This window comes from Opisthorchis viverrini, assembly GCF_000715545.1.
Source record: "Opisthorchis viverrini unplaced genomic scaffold opera_v5_715, whole genome shotgun sequence".
Classification (NCBI taxonomy): Eukaryota; Metazoa; Platyhelminthes; class Trematoda; order Opisthorchiida; family Opisthorchiidae; genus Opisthorchis; species Opisthorchis viverrini.
Window position 1 is genome coordinate 15,547 of NW_008752384.1, and position 20,588 is coordinate 36,134.

A 20,588-nucleotide genomic window follows, 5' to 3' on the forward strand; every position below is an offset into this window, starting at 1 on the left:
TGGGTAAGCGGCATAGCTCAGCGATGTTGAAGTCAGATCAGCGAGCCTCAAGGAGAAAAATATGCGTGAACCAACGATGCACAACTGAGTGAACGATAATACAGTTCCCTTCGGGAATTAAAAAAGAATGGACCGTTGATACCGTCAGTTGTCTGAAATCCTCCTGGCGAGCGAGCCGTACCATTGGACGACATAAACTTGATTCAAACAGGGACATATGAAGCACGGCTCGCTCCGGAATACTGAGTTCCATATATGGGTGACCACCTCCGTCGCGAAAGTCTAGACAGTGGTCACTTCTGAATACACCTTATCAATCTAGAGCTGCGATGCGACTTTCAGTGTTTGAGGAAAACGCGCTTTCTCCAGGCGTGACAACTACAACGATCTTGTATCCGGCCTTAAATTGAGTGGATGAGAGGCATTCGAATTTCCCAAGCAGCGTATATCGGTTGATGTAACTGAGGGTTAGGTCGAGGTTCCGAAGTGCCACACACCAGCCTCTAAAGAGTTTCCTTATTGATCTACGACCGCTGACAATGGATATTTTGAACCGGTTCACTACTAAGTAGCAAAGGGGCGAGATGGCTCAGCGGTTAGAGCGCGAATTAGGTGACCAAAATGTTCGTGGTTCAAACCTGACCCTTGCCGCTCGACTTCCCCTGTCTAGAGCAACTTGGCAGTATCTCAGTCCTCGTGCTTCCTTCGGACGGCATGGCAGCTAGGCATCGAAAGGGTGTTGCAGCTGAACGATTATCTTACTCATAGCAAAAGTTCGTTAAACATGCATTTAGGGCTACAGCAGGAAATATTTCCATCCTGGGCGGCTGTAGGACAAGTATGCGCAAGTAAAACTCGAGTTGTAACTGCGATATAGAAATAAACAGCCCGGCCAAATTATGCCTATTCGGGAATCCGTCGCTTCCGCACACCACATTCAGCAAAGTCGGCGAAGGTCATCTCCACTCCATATAATTTATTTACTGTATTTCGGCATGTTGATGGAGTAGCACCTGAGATATCGCACTGTCTCCGGAGCGTCTACTCGTAGACACTGAGTTCCCAACGATACATCTCAACTGAGACTGAACTTTAGAGATGCAAACCTGCTCGAAATTGAATGATTCACCTGCACGATTTGGCATAGGCTTCATGCTCGCAAAGTGTAGGGCAGTCCCGTCAGAATGGATGGGAGAGAACCCAAAACTGTGCTTGCCGATAAGCCGATCGATATGGCTGATACCTTAGTTCGACAGCTATATTAGTCTCCAGGGTCTGATCCACGACAAAATCACCCTCCAAATTGTGGGAGCGATGGTCTTTTAGCAGCCTACGATATAGTTAACCCTGATGCAACACCGGCTATTTGTCAGTTACATATGGCGCTACGCGACGCTTATATTAGTTTTAGGGATTGCTGAAATAATCCGCTCATCGAACAGAGCAGATAACGAAATCAATGACGCCTGGCGAAAAAGCAGTAAACTATGAAGAATAGTTAGAGAGCACACCTGTTCAACTCTTATCGGTATTTTGCTTCCAATTTTGGAGAAAAATGAACGTGACCTAAGGGAGCTGAAAAACAAAATCTGCTTTAGCCGCGACAGGCCATGTATGAAAAGAACGGATAGTTGTTTGCTATGAAGAAAAGAACGATACCACGAAATCACAAAGTAAACGAACGGACAGTGGTGCTCTTGAAAGTTACGACGAAAAACCAATTAGCTCTGAACGATTCATCCACTTCTCACAGAGGTTATCAGCGTGAACACAAATGCTGCGGTTTCAAAACAGATCAGTAAGTGGAAAATCACGTTTTTGTCTAAAGCTAGAATGTCCGGTAGCAGGAGGGAATATTCGTCATTCTTCAAGCTCTATGTAGGTTCCTTTCGAAAGAAACTAAACTCTGTCAGGTAATATAGTTGTTTCGACTTCACAGTCTGGCGTCTAGTAAATCCAGCAAATCCGTAAGTTACTGTTTGTCAAGGGTTTTAGCGACAAAATTGACATGCTTAACACATAAAGATCTCCAATAACCGCAAGTATCAATGAACTTTTGAGTAATACTCGGCTATCGAAAACACCACAGAGAGCCTGAGCAAACTTTCTTATTCGGACTTACCACAGCGATCTCAATATGTGGCGGTAACATAAGCTGGGTGCGCATATTTTTCAGCGCAAACAGCTGATAGCGGGGATGACCACAATGAACTTGGACTTCTGATACCTAATAGGGACTACTGGAAAGCTAGAGGCCGAATCGAGGACACTGGGTTCGAAACAGCTCGGCGATTAATGGACAAACCTACTGATCCGAAGGTCTGTGGTTCGTTTGCTCCCGTTTAGAACTTGACAAAGTGGAAACATCTTGGCCGAGCTTTGTACAGAATGGGTGTCAGAGAGGAACTATTAGTCACTCATTGTAGTATATAAACAGAAAGTATAGGGTGATGCAAGCCACCGGCTTCATGGAAAAAAGGAATTCATCAACAAGAGGTCTTCCATGAATTTATAGAAATTCCAACGAGTGTCCTTTGAGACGGTAATTTAACCACTACCATTCCTATTATCATTCAATTGTACTAAGAAATGCAAGTGGTTTGCAAATAAACAAGATATAGCACCACTCATCCTTCGTCCATGGAGTTCACATCACGCGTTCTCTTGATGACCATCTTTTCGAGTCACTAATCTTCTAGAAAGATCATGTGAATTGTGTGATGAATAGATGACTCAGTCTTCGGAGTAGTGGCTTTCAACCAGCCATGGGCTGAGGACCTCTTCCATCCTATCACGAACAACCATTTTCCCTACCGGAGGCCAACCATAAATACTAAATGAAAATAACTTGGGTTAATTTTGGACGTTGAGGTCAGTACCAAAAAGAGCGAAGAAACACTTGAGAAGAAGCTATTCATGACGCTTTAGCTTCCCAGTTATTTTTTTCATCCAATTTATTCGGTAACTTATATTAGAGAGAGACCTGAAAAGGCACAAACAAAAGCAATATGTGGATGACTTATGTGAGGAGCGCGTATGAAGGGTACAAATTCTCGACTATGCAATTCAGGGCTAAGGAACCCCAAGCCAAATGAAGTGAATTAGTGTACTACTGACGGTCAATAGCTGGCGTCGATGAGGTCCAATAGGGTTTCGAAAATTGTTGACTTCAAGTGGGCTACCTCGTAGACTTAACAGGTGAGCAAAATGCCAATGTAGAAACTTGTCTACCGTTTAAGATCTACCATTTCAATCAACAATCACACGTCTCGTGAAAAGGGTTAGATAAAATTTAACTTTTTGTCCATGACGACCCGATGAACAGCAGCAAAATTAACATAGAAACTTACAACAGGATAAAACAAGGGAAGAATTAGACGGACTTGACACCATGCTTTATCTATTAACTTAGATAACCAATAGGGAAATAATAAAGGCCGGAGAGACAAACTACCGTGCAAGTCGGACTGCGCACCCTCGTATCATTTCTGGCCGTGTCCGAATAGGTGACGTAATGCAATAAATTTCGTCACTAGCTGATTATCCGTTCTGATGAATCCGACATGCAAACTACGTTCACCAATCCATGTGCTACTCCCTTCCAGCACACAAACACATTGTAATCGCTGCTACTCGAACCAGAGGGAAATCTTCCGGGAAGAAATTTCGATGTTTCGAAGGGTAATGGAAACCCTATACTTAAAAACATTAACCACTTAAAAAATCCATTGTTGGTCCGGTTTATGTGGTAATTTTTCCACTCATAATATACTCTTGCTACCAATGCATAGCGTCTTGTTCCTACCTTATCTGTTGCAGATGACATACTTCTAGTCATGACGTCCAAGTTGTCACAGTGAGGTGTGCTTTAGCCTGCTTACACGTGAAATTTCAAATGGAAAGAATGACGTGTTGCGAAAACAATTGGTTAAACCTTGTAAGCGCCGTATCCGTGTTTTCGCTACGTCCAGCTCAGAGTTATATAAGGAACAATGAGAGCGTCCGTACGGATATTGCATACGTACATAGAGACCTAAACCCTGGAGAATCCTGCAATCGCCTGTTCACCATATTCCCACCACCCTACGTAAAACAAATCAACTGATGGGGAAACGAACAGTTGGACGCTAAAACAGGAAGAGCTGCCGAAAGTGCAACAAAATCGCAAATTCAGACCCAGCCTGAAATAAAGCAAGCTTTTATCACTATGCTTGTCGTGTGACATAGATAGACCTGCTTAACCTTTTCATTTTGTTCTCTCGAATTATTGTTTCCGGCCTCCAAAACACATCTAGGTAACAGACTAATTTTTGGATTTTGCGAAAGGTGAAGTACTGACCTACTAAACCTCCAGGTGGTAAAACGTTACCTGAAAACTTCAATTAGACGCAAACATGTGATGGTTTCAAAAGAAAATACGACTAGACATAGAGATGAATCAAGGCAAAACTTGAAGTTCTTGGCAGTGTGGAATACTATGAACACTTATCATTAACAGGAAACCTAAAATGGATGAAGTTATCAAGCTCCTATTAGTGCGTTTTCTTGATTGCACTTGTAACGCTCCCATAAAATAACAGTCGCAGTACAAGTTATTTCTCACTTACTCAAGATTCCATGGAGTTGGAGTTCTTGTTTTCGGGAGAATTGAATGATTGCTTGAGATATACTAAAAGGGGTGCACAATGCGAAATAGGTTAAGAAACACTGACCTAAGCGATCTTCTATTAACCCAGCCAATGCGATCGACCGCTTTTGTGAGGGCGCCTGCTAGCCAAGCGGCTACGTGGATCACTAGTTCAACCAATGATAAGCCTAGCTTCAGTGTAGGCGTCAGACCAAAGATGGCGGACACATCTAGTTGCAGTGGTTGATTTACTTGCAACGTTCGCCGAACATTTCGCATCGGCTAAGCTGTTAAACGGCAACCGAGGTCTCGAAAACCACTTGCGAAGGTTTCAGAAAAAGACACAGAAGCACAGAGAAAGGAAATCTTGTGCGGCTACGTACCTATACCTACATACAAGCAGGCAGCTTTGGATACATTCCCTGGGTGTTAACAGAAAAAAAGTTTGGTCAAAAGGGATGTCGGTCCTCGTCTAACATCAGCACAACTACCCTCCGAAGCAGATTCAGAGGGGTCTAGGAGCTTGTCGTCGGTTATACAAATGATGGCGACTGAACCGTGGCCCATTAGCACGCATGATGATACCAACCAACTAACCCAGTTCATTTGCACCACAACGGATTGTTCTGTGACTATGTTGTCCTGCAGCATTCGGTACAGATTCGGCGTACAAGGCCTATCTATCGTAGTTAATCCCCTTAGCTTGGTTTCCACTGTCTGCAATGGTGTGGGAATAATACCCTTGTGTTTCTGCTGTTTGGTGCAGGAGACAACAAGCTTCACTTCAGACCTCACCCAGCAGTACAGATATTTCGTCGGATCCGTTTGTATGAACATTGCCAGTGACGACTACTTGGCTAACCAGCTAGTCACTAAACAGGTAAAAGGATCGCTCTGTTGAGTTCACATAGTCCAGAATGTTATGGAAAGAATAAGGCATGAATCCATACTCTCTGGTGGCAACTGTTGGCATCCGCATCCGATTGCTTTGCTCTACTTTGATACACTTGCAACCGACTTTGGCCTCCCGGTGATACTGGACGACACGACATTCTGAAGAATCGTCTTACACTGAGTATGTGCTCCCTAGTTTGGTGAGGCTTTCCTACAAGCGGGCAGCATTGGTTACCGAACACCCCAACCACTGGCAATTAAAATAATGATTGTCGAAACTGTTACAGCTGTTAAGCAGAACGGTTTGGTTGTTCGTGTTTAATAAACAAACACCACCACATGAGTTCACAAATCAAAATAAATCTGCTGGTCAACATGGGCACAGCGGAGGAAAGGTGTCAGAAGTACCGAATTAACCTAAGTGTTAGGACTTGCAGAGGTCTGGTTACTGTGGCTTGGTTTTTGGCTCATCATCACACGCTGTGTGCATATCACCACCCGCCAGTAGAAACAGGAGTAAGGCAAGCATAATAAACTAACTGACTGACATCGCACGTCGTCCCTGTTTGTGATCGTTGAAAAACAAGGATCACTGAACTTAGACATAAACTTCGAATGCCTTAGGGACATGTTCGTGTCCCCCGTGCTGGAACATTAGTAGCAACCAGCTTGTACCTTAGCTGACGCGTCGGCTCCGATGGGGAGCATCAGACTGTGCGGGTTACGTCCTTTTACTGATAGACATGGATTCCATTTAAGTTTATTCTTCACCCTGGATTTGGGATCAAACGCGGAGATTTCATAGGATATGGGATTTGCAGACAAGGCAAACGAGATAACACGAACGGATTCACTCATCTTTGAATTTCCGTGAGTTGTACCCCTGTTTGACACCCGGACCCATAGTTACTCCTACCTATACAGAACATTGCGGTAAGTATACTATACTAATTACCAAAGAAAACAACTTCATATCAGGCTACAATCATCCCCACCGATGCCATATAGACTGTGTACCCCGAAAGATTGTCAAGCTACTGCGTTCGATGACAACAGTCATTCACAATTAATCCATCGAATTTCGGGCAAATTTACTTTCAATCATTTGGCTCCGTCTTCAATCAGAGTCGATCTCCGTTCATCCGATGTTCGTCACGTACTGGCCAGTCATTTTTGATGTCGTTCACTACAGCTTATGATCTAAGCGTCCTCCAGAGTGTTATTTTGTTTTCAGGTTCCCTTCGATATCGAGCAAGCCGGATACTGCCTAACTGGTAACTTCTTTGTCAATACTGTGTATTGACGAATCCTAAGCATCAGCAGTTGGATACAGAAACCAAAACGTCATCACTTATGGAACAGCCACTGACGAATTGTCCCATTGGTAGACAAACGTTTGTTCACAGAGGCTGATCGTAGAAGGCTGCAACAGTCCGACAACAGCTCAAGGTGAAACAACATGAGGAACGTGACGAAATTGGCAAAATTTTGGCCGTTTGAGCCAGTATTTAGATATGGCACACAAAGGACCATTGGAGGTCAAATATTTTCCAGGAATGCTCAAAGAATTCTCGATGGATGCAGTTTTTGAAAATGGCTCAAGCGGAATTGCAAACTTACCGGAGTTAAATGGTTAAATGGCAAGTTAACGTTGGGACCGGATGAAGAGAATGATTAAAATCTGAACATTTGCCCGATGATCAGGTGATAGTTGGTCCGTTCAGTCAAGAAGACACGGAACCTCATCGTGGTGTGACGGCTTTTGCAATCGCATAACCCAATGAGCTGTACTGAGGAGTGCACGGGTGACATTCACAGAGCCTCTCATACAAGGTTGGTCAATCAGTAGAGTTCTAACTAACCACAGTCTTTTGGTTGGGGGTTGGAACATGCATGGCGACTGCTCCCACGGAATTGCGCCAAACACCGCTGCCCTGTGATTAGGCTTTTGGAGCTAATCTTTGGATGAAGACCCTAATCGTCATCTTGTCTAGGTGTCAGAGTTCTGGCAGCGTCTGCATCAGGTATGACCATGAATTGCGCACCCAGAAACGGCAATAAAGCACCAATATTCTTACCTGATGTTGCTGACAGTGACGATGATTTATGATGTTTACCAACCATTACCATTAGCTGCAATCGTTCAGCTGTAGCGCTCTTTCAGTTCCTAACTGCCATGCCACCAGAAGAAAGAACGAGGGATGGGATACTGCCAGGTTGCCCAAGCCTAGACAGGGGAAGTCGAAAAACAAAGGTCGGATTCGAACCATGGACCTTCCGGTTAGTAAATTCGCGCTCTAATCATCGAGCCATCTCGCTGCAATATTAACGGTTAACTCGCCCACCACGGCCGCAGACCCTCAGTTTATCTGGCAGCCTTTAACGTTTGCACTTGAGAACAAGCTGAACAGCAGAATGCTTCCGTATGTGCACAGGAGTAGTTTACTATTAGCGTGTTGTCTCTCTGAAACGAGGATTCAAGATCTAAGTACGGTGGTTCAGTTGATCTTTCCATCGGTTTCCGCATGCTTCTGGTTGCGCACCTCTGATGATCCAGAAGCCGCTGTTGCTGCTTCTGTAGAGTTGGCATCGCTCCAAGTCAACGAATTGAAGGCTCTCTGTTGGAATGACTGCCCATTGATAGTCAAATGTGTGTGGCTCGAATAGAAACGTCTGTGGGAGTATCCTGTGAACTCACCGATAATCGTTATCTGTTCATCAGACATGCTTGCCCCCCTCAACAGACTGCAGCCGCGATCCTACCAGACAGTTTTTACCACGCTTTGAGGCAAGCTAAAGGTTCAAATGTTGTTGTGGTTGCACAAATAGGTAGCCTTACCGCCGCTGAGACTCAAATGAGCGATTGTCTTGGACTGGTGTTGGGATGCGAACGCTTGCTGCAGTTATTTTCTGACCACAGTTCGGAAACCAGTACGCTCTATCAGAAGGGTATGACCCAGACGATTGTGAATATGATGCGCTGTTTGTATTGCCACACTTGTCACCTGAGGATGTATGGGGAGCTTTCCTATAGGTAGTGATATCCGATATGGGTCCACCAACTCTCTATTCATTGATAAAGTGATAAGGTGAACACTGGAAGGTCTTTAAAACGCCGGTGTTCAGATAGATCTGCGCGAGTAGCCTGTCGATCTGGGACATGCCGACGTTTTATCAGTTTTGCAGAGCAAGAAGCGCAAATATTACTAAAAAAAAGTCGACCTAGTTCATCCACTCCTTCGACCACAAAACCATAAAGTGCAATATCAAACTGCAGGATGCGCGATCTTAGAACATGCCTCTGAGACTGGAAGTTGTGCAACGCCCTACGTATCTTAGAAGTTGTACTGGCTCTGTCAGTAGTGTGACAGACGAATTCGACGTATGAACCTCGAAGACCCGGATTGGGTTTGTCAATTTGCATCACTTGTGGCATTAAAGGGCGTCATAGAGCTTCAAGTGAGTGTACAGCAGACTACCGTGCACCCTGTGTTGTTGTACCGCTGCGAGAATGGGCCACTTTGGATGGAAGATCTGAAACAGTTTTACATCTTTGCCCACCAATATCTCAAAACTATGGCTGGAATCTGCTAGAATCAGAGAATTCGGGATGAGTTGATCAGAAAACGGGTCTTCGGCTACACTGACGGCACTTCACTCGAAGAATGCACTCGGCACTGCAAGCTATAGTAGCTAGGCCATAGGTTACACGTATCGAGGCATCACCTGCCGGGAAAAGTATTCTTCCTGCACCTAATCTGAAGTGGCGGAAACATAGAGGTGGACAAAAGCTGACATAGCAGAAGGGAATGAAGAATGTTATGAAGGGTTTTCAGCAAAGTTGTGGGTAGTTTCCTCCATGAAAATGCAGTGAAAAGGTTGGGTGCTGTTCGCCTTCCAGGATGCGGTTCAATTGACCCTCCCTATGTGTGATTGAAGACATTGAAAGACAAGGCGGCTAATAGATGTCCGTGTTGTCAGTTTCTATCCAGACTGTCTGATTGTTGGAGACGTAGGCACCTCGGATACTATTGGTTGACTACTCCTCCATGCCCCAATTTTCTTGTTTCCATTATGAAGCTTTATTCAACCAGATTTACGTTTTTGAAGTAGTGAAGTAGCGGCGTTGGCACCTGTTGTCACTGTCAAATTAGATGATGTATGACGATGATGATGATGATTGCAGGCCAGATGTCATCATAACAAAAGACCTGAAATCGGACATCACAATCATTGTAATTTTTTCACTATGTCGCGTAATTGTTATACTTAGGTAGTTGGAGGACATTTAGTTAGCTGGGGTTATTTGAGTGAAACCGAAGCTATTTGTAGTCGGACTATCATACATCACCGTTATCAAGGACAGTTAATGAACACCTTACAGAGATCGAGTTAGGTAAAATGTTGAAAAACCGAAGCGCCGAATATGGACAAACTTAGCTTGCTGCGCACAACCCTCCGGCCTTACGTGAGAATACAGCAAACGGGAACTGTACCCACAGATCTATCGTGTGATATATTTGACAGGAAAATATGGGACAACGGTAGCTTGCGCTTTTGAGCACAACTTACAAGAGGGTATAGAAGCTTATCACAGCTGTCGCATGAAAAACTATGGTTTGCATGAAATTCGTGAAGAGACTCGCGTGATACAACTAATGACACTGACACTAGAAAGGCATCATTACTTAATACCCCATATTATTCTGATGATTAACACAGAGTATCAATTACCCTGCTGGCGCGGGTCGTGGGTGTACGGAGCTCACCAAAACGGAATAAGTTCGAAGCTGCAAGTGTTCTTTGTCGGATTCCGACTAATGTAAACCCGTTGTTTTTAGGATCATGGGTTGGTATCAGCTGTTCACCAGTTTTGAGTTGAACTCGTCGTACTAGGCTGACGCAACCTGATAAAATTGGGTCAGGTTCGGTTGTCGCCTAGTGAAATCCAGCACAGCCCCTGGAGTTGTTGCCATTTTTAGCTGGTCGGTTGGACAATAAGTCTACTTGGATTTACTGAAACGATGTAGGCCATGTTTGGTCATTTTGGATGGTAACGGTAAGCATTGTCCGCATAGAATGATTATTAGCCCAGCGCCTTCTCGTAGAAAGGCTTCGTTTGATATATATATATATATATTTAGTCCAGGCAATTGAGCCATGGAAGGAAGCCAACAGGTAGACGAAAGACAGAACGACACAAAGGCTCTTGGAGGGCATCGTCCATTGGAAATCTGGCGAAACCCGGCTGCAGTTCTCGCTAGATTCAATTGTTAAAACCAAACTATTTCAAACCATCAGCGATAATCAAAGACTATTATCTTACCTTAACAGATGGCTCACCAGCTGCATATGCGTGGTTAGATCCGGGACCTACAGCTGCGGTAGATAACGAGGCTCTGTTTCTGAACTTGAGGTGTTTGTCTACAGCCAGATGAACAACTTTATCAAACAAAAAAGCTGCTTCAGCGACTTCTTGGAGAGGGATTATCGGTGCGTCGGGTTGATTGTGATCGCGCCAAACTGCCAGTTCAGCACACTCCCATCCTCGATACTTTTTACATAGATCCCCGACACAAGTTGCCGTACTGACCCCGAGCAATCTTGCCATGTGGAAAAGCGGTTGATCAGTTTGGCGATTAGCACAGCCGATTAAATAGTTAGCGCCTAAATCCACATCCAAAGGACCCGAGCTATCATCATTTTCATCGCAAAAATGGGCACAGATGGGTTGGGACTGATTAGGGTCATTGGAGTCCACGTCCGCAGGAAGGGTGTTGCAATTGCGATTTTCATTGGTACTGTCACTATGGGGGCTCGATCGATCGATTCTACCCGTATGGAAGACACTGAGTTGATCGTGATTCACGGCATGACTGAAACGCAGTGTCTCATTAGAGTAGGAGCGAGCTGTAGTAAAAAGACAAAACGGCAGGAGTGCGTGGTTAATTGTTATAAAATACAGGTTACTCCTCATATATGAACTGAGGAAGAGGACACCATATGGGTGCATGGTTGTGGGTTTCGGCAACTTTGGGAGCGATCCGCCCTGTTGTGCTACCAGGTTTTGAGGTCCTATAAAAATCACTACCTGAAACTCGAACTGCACAACCGTATAACATTTCGCGCGCAAAACTGTTAGGAATGAAGAGCTTCCCTGATTTTCTTCGCTCTAATCTACATTAAGACATGCAAATTTTCAATGCGCACTACCACTACCATATTCATGGTTAACTTTAATTTGGTCGACTGCCCCTAAGACAGCATGAGTGCCAAGAGGGAAAGAAATGTCACTAAAGTGAGCCCAAAACAACAGCAAAACTGAACATCTCTCGTACAAACAGACCTCTACGGCAGTGAAGCATCGGTGTTGAACACTGATGTCATGCTGTCGACGATGATGATGATGACAAACAGACCTCTTGAAGCGAACAATCTGAGACTTGCTGTTTAGTCAGCAGCTCCGTATGGAGAGTGCCAAGCTCAGTGGCGGCATTTACAGAAATGGATCCGCAAGCTAATACAATGGATCGACATAAACACTCAATACATTGATTCACTCTATAATGGCATTTTCGCTGGTTCAATGTCCACGTCAGATATGGCAGCAAAGCTACCATACGCAACCCCTAAGTTAAGGCGAATTATCTGATACAAACGACCGACTTGGGAACAGAAGACAATCATGCGAAAATATTCTAAGGTAGGTGTATCAGTGGCTCTATAAGTTTCCTACCTTATGGTCTCTCACAATAAGGTCGTACCAGGATTGTTTGTAAGACATCTCGAGGTTAATTTCAAAGTATGTCGAAGTATGTGAAGCATCTAACCGGAAAAAACTACCTGATCTGTCGAGTCTAACCTAGTACGAACAGTGCTACGGGACGGGTGTGCACATCCGGTTCTGTATTCGCTCAATAAAGAGCGTCACATGGAAACCAACATTGAAATTCGATGTCAAGTCATTCACAATTAATCCATCGAATTTCGGGCAAATTTACTTTCAATCATTTGGCTCCGTCTTCAAACAGAATCGATCTCCGTTCATCCGATGTTCGTCACGCACTGGCCAGTCATTTTTGATGTCGTTCACTACAGCTTATGATCTAAGCGTCCTCCAGAGTGTTATTTTGTTTTCAGGTTCCCTTCGATATCGAGCAAGCCGGATACTGCCTAACTGGTAACTTCTTTGTCAATACTGTGTATTGACGAATCCTAAGTATCAGCAGTTGGATACAAGAACCAAAACATCATCACTTATGGAATAGTCAATGACGCATTGTCCTACTGATAGACAAACTTTGTTCGCAGAGGTTGATTGTGGTTGAAAGTGTTGCAGTTGAAAGTATTTTCAACTTCAGAGATGCCATTCGTAAAGTAGCCTGAACAGCCACCTCAAATAACCATGGGTGGCCCTTTATCTTCAACCCAGCTTTATCGGAACCTGACTAATTGCATTCCCTATTCTCAGGCTATGAAAGTCGAATGCTTTCCGCACCCTCACCTAGCAACTTGGTAATACACATAATTTGGCAACTGGATTGGTTGTTCTAACTCTGCATTCCCGGGTTGTTCGCGAAAGGCGAGTTTCTCTTATTTGCTACTGAAGAATATTCCAATTGCAGTGGACAGTCCAGTCAATTTTATAGTCATAGCGACCTGTGTTTGGCGCCCGACAGAATGAACTTCAAACACTCGCTCGTAATTCAAAGTCATGTTTGTCGTGTGATCACTTACTTAGCACAATGCCCAAGTAATGACAATTTTATTGTGAGCCTACGGAGATTTATATATAACATGGCATTTTTGAAATCACCTTTACGGTTTTTTATATCTCCGTACGTTATTCAAACTTCGCATCAATCTACAATATGTATACTGGAAATTGCCGTTCGGGTACCAGGGACATTTTAATTTCACTTGAATTATTGAACAAAACGGACTTAGTAACAATTACACGTCAATGGAGCCCACATTAGTCGTGGACAGACGAATCACAAAATCTGAGTGCACCTAAAAATCTAACGTGAAACCATACTCTATATCAGTGCCAGATCCCCACTCTTTCTGTTACCCAACGTGAGGAACGTTTGATAATGAATAATCGGATCATTTTTCACCTGACTAAGGTCACCCAAAGTGATAGAAACACTAAGTCAATGGAGGAAATTTGCTCTAAGCGTTATTTCTTCATCAATACTCAACCCGAACGGACGTCACACAGTCTATCACATCATTCGTACAGAATACGTTGCGGATATTCCCGAAACATAGGTTATTTATACTCCAAAAGGCGAAGATGTCAGCAATCTTTCATATTGGAATGAACTTTTGGAATCCAACGGTAATGAACAGAGAATGGTCCTGAAACACATACATCTAGTACATGAGGATCGAGAGGTTGAGATCCCCTGGAAGAGGTAGCCGATAAAATCAGTATATCCGCTGAATTGTGGGGATTAGTATAGATTTGAGAAATGTCGGATGAGAGATCATATCGCTGGAACGTAATTCTAACCATCCAATCAAATTAGAAGTTATAGTCGTAGACTCGAAAGATCATTGTCAAATTCACCTGGAACCCAGCGAAATCTCTCGTTTATGATATTTGTGATGTATTACGTATATACATGTATCGCGATATCTCGAATATCATTACAACTGAAACATGAGGTGGCCTGGTGCAGCACATTCACTTGCCTGGAAACATCACAAACGAGAGATTCAGCTGGGTTCCAGGTCAGTCCCTCGTAGAACCAAATTTGTTTGCAAATGAGTATTTCATGCAATTTGGTTTCAAGTAGAACATAAAGTTGACGGAAACTCGGAGGCTGCGCCTACCTGATGATCCCCCAGAAAGTCGAAACCGGTCGTGGGTTGTCGATGAATTTTCAGCAACCTTGTGAGTAGTGCATTAAGTATTCTACAGTCATCCTTCTCACATCACCCGATACACAAAGGAAACACGGTGGCAACATCCGGAGTCACACACCTGATGCATCCACATTTTCAGAGGCAGAAAAAAGTATATAATTATATGGCATTCACCTAGTCTGATCTGATGAAAAAGGCAACACGCCGGATACATAGTTGGTAATAGAAATATGAACCTAGGAGGAAAGCCGAAAGGAGTAGGGACCTAAGCCAGTAATGAGAAGTTGGCCAATGTACAGAAGAAGCCAACGAATGTTTAAACGTTGTGCTGACACCGATAATTCTACGCACTCCATCAAAACCAAAAAATCAACGAAAGCGACATAAATAACGAAGACACCAGACCATGTAAGTCTATAGCGTTCCCCAGAAAGTTGCATAAGTACAGCGTATCACGAAAGAGGTTTAGCCTTGTATCACAGTTCAAAATGTTGCAAAGCAATTCAATCAATTCATCAGCTATAAACCGTGTAAAAGAAAAAAAGAAAGCGTTCAGCTGTAGCACCCTTCCGGTGCCTAGCTGCCATGCCACCCGAAGGAAGCACGAGGGCTGGGATACTGCCAGGTTGCCCAAGCCTAGACAGGGGAAGTCGGATTCGAACCACGGACCTTCCGGTCAGTAAATTCGCGCTCTAACCATTTGGGCCGTCTCGCCCCTTATAAACCATGTACCATAGGCACATGGGTTCCAGCTGTTACAGTTTCGATCACCGAGAAACGGGAATGTGGGACGTACAACCCAGCCTTAGAGGCGAAGACATGTTCAGTTTGTTCGGAAATTGGGCAGCTATGTATTGAAAGCGATAACTTCCATGCACGAGCGCCACCAACTGCGCGATTGGGCTATTTCTACCAGTGTCATTAGTCATCGATGAGTTGAGTCCCGAGGTCCCCATCCAGGGAGATGGCAGCGGCCCATCCGACTTAGTTTACTGGTTAGTCTTTTCGTACTTCGTTGCCAGGTCATACACTATCCATCTACCGGTCGGTTCAACTCAGCACATAGCTGGGGAAAAAGAGCTCTGTGAGGCAAACGGTCTTCTGGCATGCGGAGTACGTGCCCTAACCTATGAAGTGTCAGTAATTTTGTCTATCACGGGAGAGTTCCTTCTTCCTAGGACTACCTGGCATACCTCAGCGGTACTAATCCGATGTTCCCACCGGACTTGATCAACGTTTCGGAGACACCGATGACCAGACAATGACATCTTCCGTACGTCCTCTGCGCGTAGGAGACACGTCTCTGATCCATAGAGCATTGTGGATCGCACCACCGCAGCGTAAACTCTTCCTTGACAGACAAACTCACGTCACGTCGGCACCATAGGTGTCGGAGGCTGGCAAAAGCTGCCCTGGCCTATCCGATTCGAGAAGTAATCTCATCTCCAGTCAGTCCACCGGAACTCATACAGCTGCTAGGTAAACTAATTTATCTACCACGTCGATTGGCTCACCTACAAGCATGAGGTGTGGGTTTGGTCGCACCCAGTCTTGTGACAGCACTTTACAACTTGCAGGTGCGAAGCGCATGCCAAACCGTGCTGCAGAGTTACTTAGGTTATTTAGAATCGTTTGTATTTGGGAAGGATCTGAACCAAGGAGAGCAATATCGTCTCCATACTCAGTGTCTGTAAGGGAACGTCCCGGAAGCGTTTCGATTCCCGAGGTTTCAGAGGCAGGCAGGGAAATCTCGAGCACCATATCAATAACAAAGTTGAAAAAGAAAGGGGAAAGAGGACAGCCTTGTGTTACACCACTGGACGTGGTGAACTCAACCGAGCGTTTTCCGTATACTCGTACGCGCCCACAGGAGTTCGCATATAGTGTCCTCATAAGGGAGAGAATTTGGGACACCTTTGATCGCCAGACACTGTCAAAGGTGCTGACGATCGAAAGAATTAAAAGCAGCTTTCAAATCCAGAAAAATGACCAACGTGAGACGCCTGAAGGAGTGGCACCGTTCAAGAATTTGTCTCCCGATAATTCATTCACCTGTGCAGAATAATGCCAGAGAGCACCTCAGATGCGACGGATAACAGGCTGATACCACTATGGTTTTCGCATGGTTTTCTTGCGCCCTTTTGAGAACCGGGACGACGGTCGGGGAGCTCCAATCCATCGGTATCCTGTTTTTGTCGCGAATCCTCTACAGTATGGCTGTCAGACTGTTCACCAGGACCTCGTCACCTTTGAACAGTACGGGGTGCGAAACGCGTTAGGTACCTGGTCGCGTTGAAGGATTGATATCTCGCGCTGGATTTCTGTTGTTGGTGGCGGGCTGGTGTCAATGCTTCACTCAGGTTCGCTGGGTTCTTCCAGCGGTTGCATTTAAGGAGATCGGGTGACCTGTTCTATGAAGTCCTCAGCCCACCACTCAAGACGACGATTGAAAGCATGAATTGGCGTTCCGTCTTTTTCACATACTGTCTCACTGACAGCTGCCTTCATTGGACCGGTTCACCAAATCAGTTAAAACAGGGCGCAGCTGTTGCCCGCTGCAAAAGCCTTTGAAAGCCACCAGCGCTCTCTGTCACTCTCCAAGCTCCTGATTATCCGGTGTTTGAGGGATCCACGTATGCCATCATAGTCACTGGTTGCTAGTATGGCCTTTTCTGGCAGTAAAGTATGTCAAAAACTTAACAAAACTACGTAGTTTGGCAAAAGTTCTACGCCTGTCCTTTGGCCACAAAAACGAAAGAAATGTACTCCCATGGATCGGATACTGATACCAGGTGTCGGTCAAGTCAAGCAAACATGCCACCAATTGATTGGATGACACTGGTCAATTCAAAAATACTGGATAAAAGCAGTACCATGAGTGTGCATGACATCCATCATGATTCGCCCGAAAGCAGTGAACAACTGTGATGCAAGATCACGACAAAATTTGTCTTTCATTCCGGGGGCGTCCGCATACCTTGTCGCGTTCGTTAAAAAGACCGAGTTGTGGACACCTTCATCAATGGCGATAGGTGGCGGATCCTGACAACCGCCAACACTGCCAAGCATTCAAAGGCCTGCACCTGAAGTCGCTGTGCAATACAGCACAAATCGTAAATGCGATGCCACGGGCACGTGGCGTTTTATCCGGAGAAGACGTAGGTGATATATCAAAATGAATCACAAAAGACCCAACTCACATATACTGTGTTCCTTAGTTTCCCTACGACCTTACTGCAATCTAAAAATGCCAGTGTACCCGAGGTTGACTCTATCTTCATACTAAATTTGGTGTGTGGACTCAGGTCATTCAGATGGTTGTAAAGTTCACTAACCTTGTTTCGTTTCATCATGACGAAAGTATCATCTACATAACGCCAAAGTACCTTGGGTATGAGAACCCGTCTAGAGCTTTCTGTTCAAATTTTTCCATAAACATATTTGCCAAAACCGGGGAAGTCCCATTGCTAGACCTTATTCTTGAGTGTAAACCACGGAGTCTAAAACGAAAAAAGTGAGATTCAGGCATGCTTATATGCCTTCCACTATTTCATTCACCGTAAGCTAAGTCCATTCTGAAGGGGTGGTGTCTGCTAGTAGCAGTCGCTTAGCTATTTCCAAAAAGTCCCCTTTTGGCACATTTGTATATAATGAATAGACATTAAAAAATACAAAAATGTCGTCTGGCTCCATGGTGATACTCGCTAAGTTGTTGGCAGTCTTACAAATCCTTAATGAAAGTGTTAGATTTCCCAGTGAGGGGTTTCAAAATACCTTGCCAAGAATCTGGCCAGCTCATGAGGCAGGGAACCTATCCGGTTTCCATCATGAAATTTATACTACTGCGTTGTTCATTCGAGCAGTTCGGGGAGGCTTGCCATCGTGTCGCTGATGCTGTCCTTGATGATGATGATGATGATGTGTCGCTGATGTGATCGCGGATACGCCATCCATGTATCGCAGCCAGGTGCGTGGTAGGAGGGCGAAGTCACGTGGCGCGAGAAAATATTAGCCACTATGGGTGGTATTAGAGAGCCCGAGGTGACACCTTCAGTTTGTCTATAGAATGCCTTTTGAAAAGTGAAATACGTGGTGCATAGACACAGTTAAACACCAATAATATCAAAAAATAAGGAGAATAAGATGTGATTACATCTTATTCCACTACGCCGTTTTGAATTTAAAAATTTCATACTATATACTACATGGTGTCCAAACCTTTAAACGTTATCCGAGCCGAATTTCCCCCGCAACTCCTAAGGGGATAAGGTTCTTCCCTGTGCCAGAAGTATATCGTCCCACAAAATAGAGAACGGTTGCGAACTGGCGCACTAGTATAAAGAGCTGTTACATCAAAGATGTTCATGGGTAGATTGAAGGATGTTAACAAAGTCAAAAGTCATTCACGTGAATTACCACCAACTGATAACATGGCTTCGACAAACTGCTTAAGTATTTGGATATGTTGTAAGTTGACCAAGTAGCATAGTACACGATGGGACGTACGGGGTACCTGTTTTGTGTACTTTTGGCAACCCATAGAATTATCCGAATCTATTGGATTTTGGCACAAGTGAGTACCACCGTGCTTGGCGGAGCTTTAGTTTTAGCTGTTACTTGTACTTAACAACCCGAAGTTTGGTCTTAGACTTCCCTTCTACTGTTCGATCTTTTCGTAAGGACCCAGTGTTAGGTGTTCGAGTACTTACTTTTCGTAGTCCCAACGATTCGCGACAGCCGTTACGTCTTCTCTGTACGCTTTGGTGGTGTGGATGGACTTGTCTTTTTTCAGTGACCGCAATTCACCTATCTCCTCCGCAACATGCTGCTTCAGATTGTCCGTTGATTTTTGAGAATATTGTAGATACGTAATCTAGCTTCTTCTGAACCATCTACTAAAAGATTCGAGAGTGTGGGCTCTATAGCCAGAATTACTTCACTGAGTGTTATCGGTTTCCGGGTAAAGTTGAAATTCAAGCCTTTTTTAACGATTGCATCTCATTGTGAGATAAGCTTCTGTCGGACGGGTTGCACACAAACTTGCGTGAGTCTACTATTTCAGGCGAAATCGAAACATCGGATTACATTTTTGCATTACGCTGTATTATACACCACATAACACTCCATCTTTCTAACATTATCGGGGCCGAACCTGGCCCGAAACTTCCAAACTCTAAATCGTCATTGGAGCATTTTGGGCGGGAATGTCCGTAAAGCCAAGTCATAGACTTACGTCGAGGACACGGAGCTCCATCAGTGTACAAGGAAGGGAGTTGCACAGTGTGGATTCTTCCACCAGGGCGAGAACGAGCTTCCAATACTATAACGTTGTATGCTTCGCGGGTAAGTACACGAGCGGCTCCGAGGCCCGCGATACCGGCTCCAATGATGACGACGTCATACATGGTGTGAACTTGTCATAATTACTTTTTACGCGGCAGAAACAGACGAAATTCCAGTGGCAACTGAATACTAGAATAGAAACGAAAAACGATCGGCTTCAGAGAGCTAACAGAGGAGCATAATAGAACGTAAACAACACTGAAATAGTGAGCTACTGAGAGCCGAATTTTTCCTTTTTTCTAACAAAATTTGAGTACGGAGACCGGACCGCCCACCGCCAGAGATCCCCTAAGACGCAAGGGAAGACACAGGTCTCAAGATGGATTGGAGAGGTCTGCATTTTGAGTTAAAATTTGAAAGCATAACTGCAAATGTAAACCGCGGGGTCGAAAAGAAAGATGGGGATTGAAAATTTATAACAACAAAATAACCATCCAAATGTAACACCCATTGCGTGCCTTGCTACCATACCATCCAAAACAAGAACGAGAGCCGAGTGACTGCCAGGATTCTCGAACATACACAGGGAAAGCCGAGATACCAGGTATAGGTTCTGACCACGGACTTTCCGGTGGATAATTTCACGCCTTAACAACTGAGCCATCTCGAGCTATGAATGGAATTAGTGTCCCACCGACCCTAGACTTTATCAGGAAGGTCAGCTTCCTGAAAGCAACCACTGAATGCCCGGAATCTACGGAGACTCTCAGCTCCGCTGGGTTTTGACCAGACAGACAACGCCCCCTCAATATGCAGCGCGTCACAGCCTTGCATCAAACCCAGACAGCGCGAGTCAGCGTTGATCGAGGACAGACAACGCCTCCGCAATATGCAGCACGTCGCTGCCTCG

At 44.6% G+C, this 20,588-nt stretch overlaps 2 protein-coding genes across 2 annotated transcripts in view; one reads left to right on the plus strand and one right to left on the minus strand.

Moving 5' to 3' along the window:
* Positions 1–20,588, minus strand: part of T265_12022 (hypothetical protein) — a gene marked incomplete at both ends in the record, with an annotated part of 45,219 nt that overhangs the window by 14,883 nt on the left and 9,748 nt on the right. Inside the window, 4 exons of the mRNA XM_009178911.1 lie at positions 2,123–2,227; positions 10,848–11,431; positions 15,910–16,083; positions 19,629–19,867. Coding sequence (XP_009177175.1) covers positions 2,123–2,227; positions 10,848–11,431; positions 15,910–16,083; positions 19,629–19,800 — 1,035 coding nt within the window. The remainder of the gene's footprint in view (positions 1–2,122; positions 2,228–10,847; positions 11,432–15,909; positions 16,084–19,628; positions 19,868–20,588) is intronic.
* The window catches only part of T265_15669 (hypothetical protein), a gene marked incomplete at both ends in the record, with an annotated part of 30,995 nt that overhangs the window by 8,379 nt on the left and 2,028 nt on the right, over positions 1–20,588 (plus strand). The gene's annotated exons all lie outside the window — the stretch shown is intronic.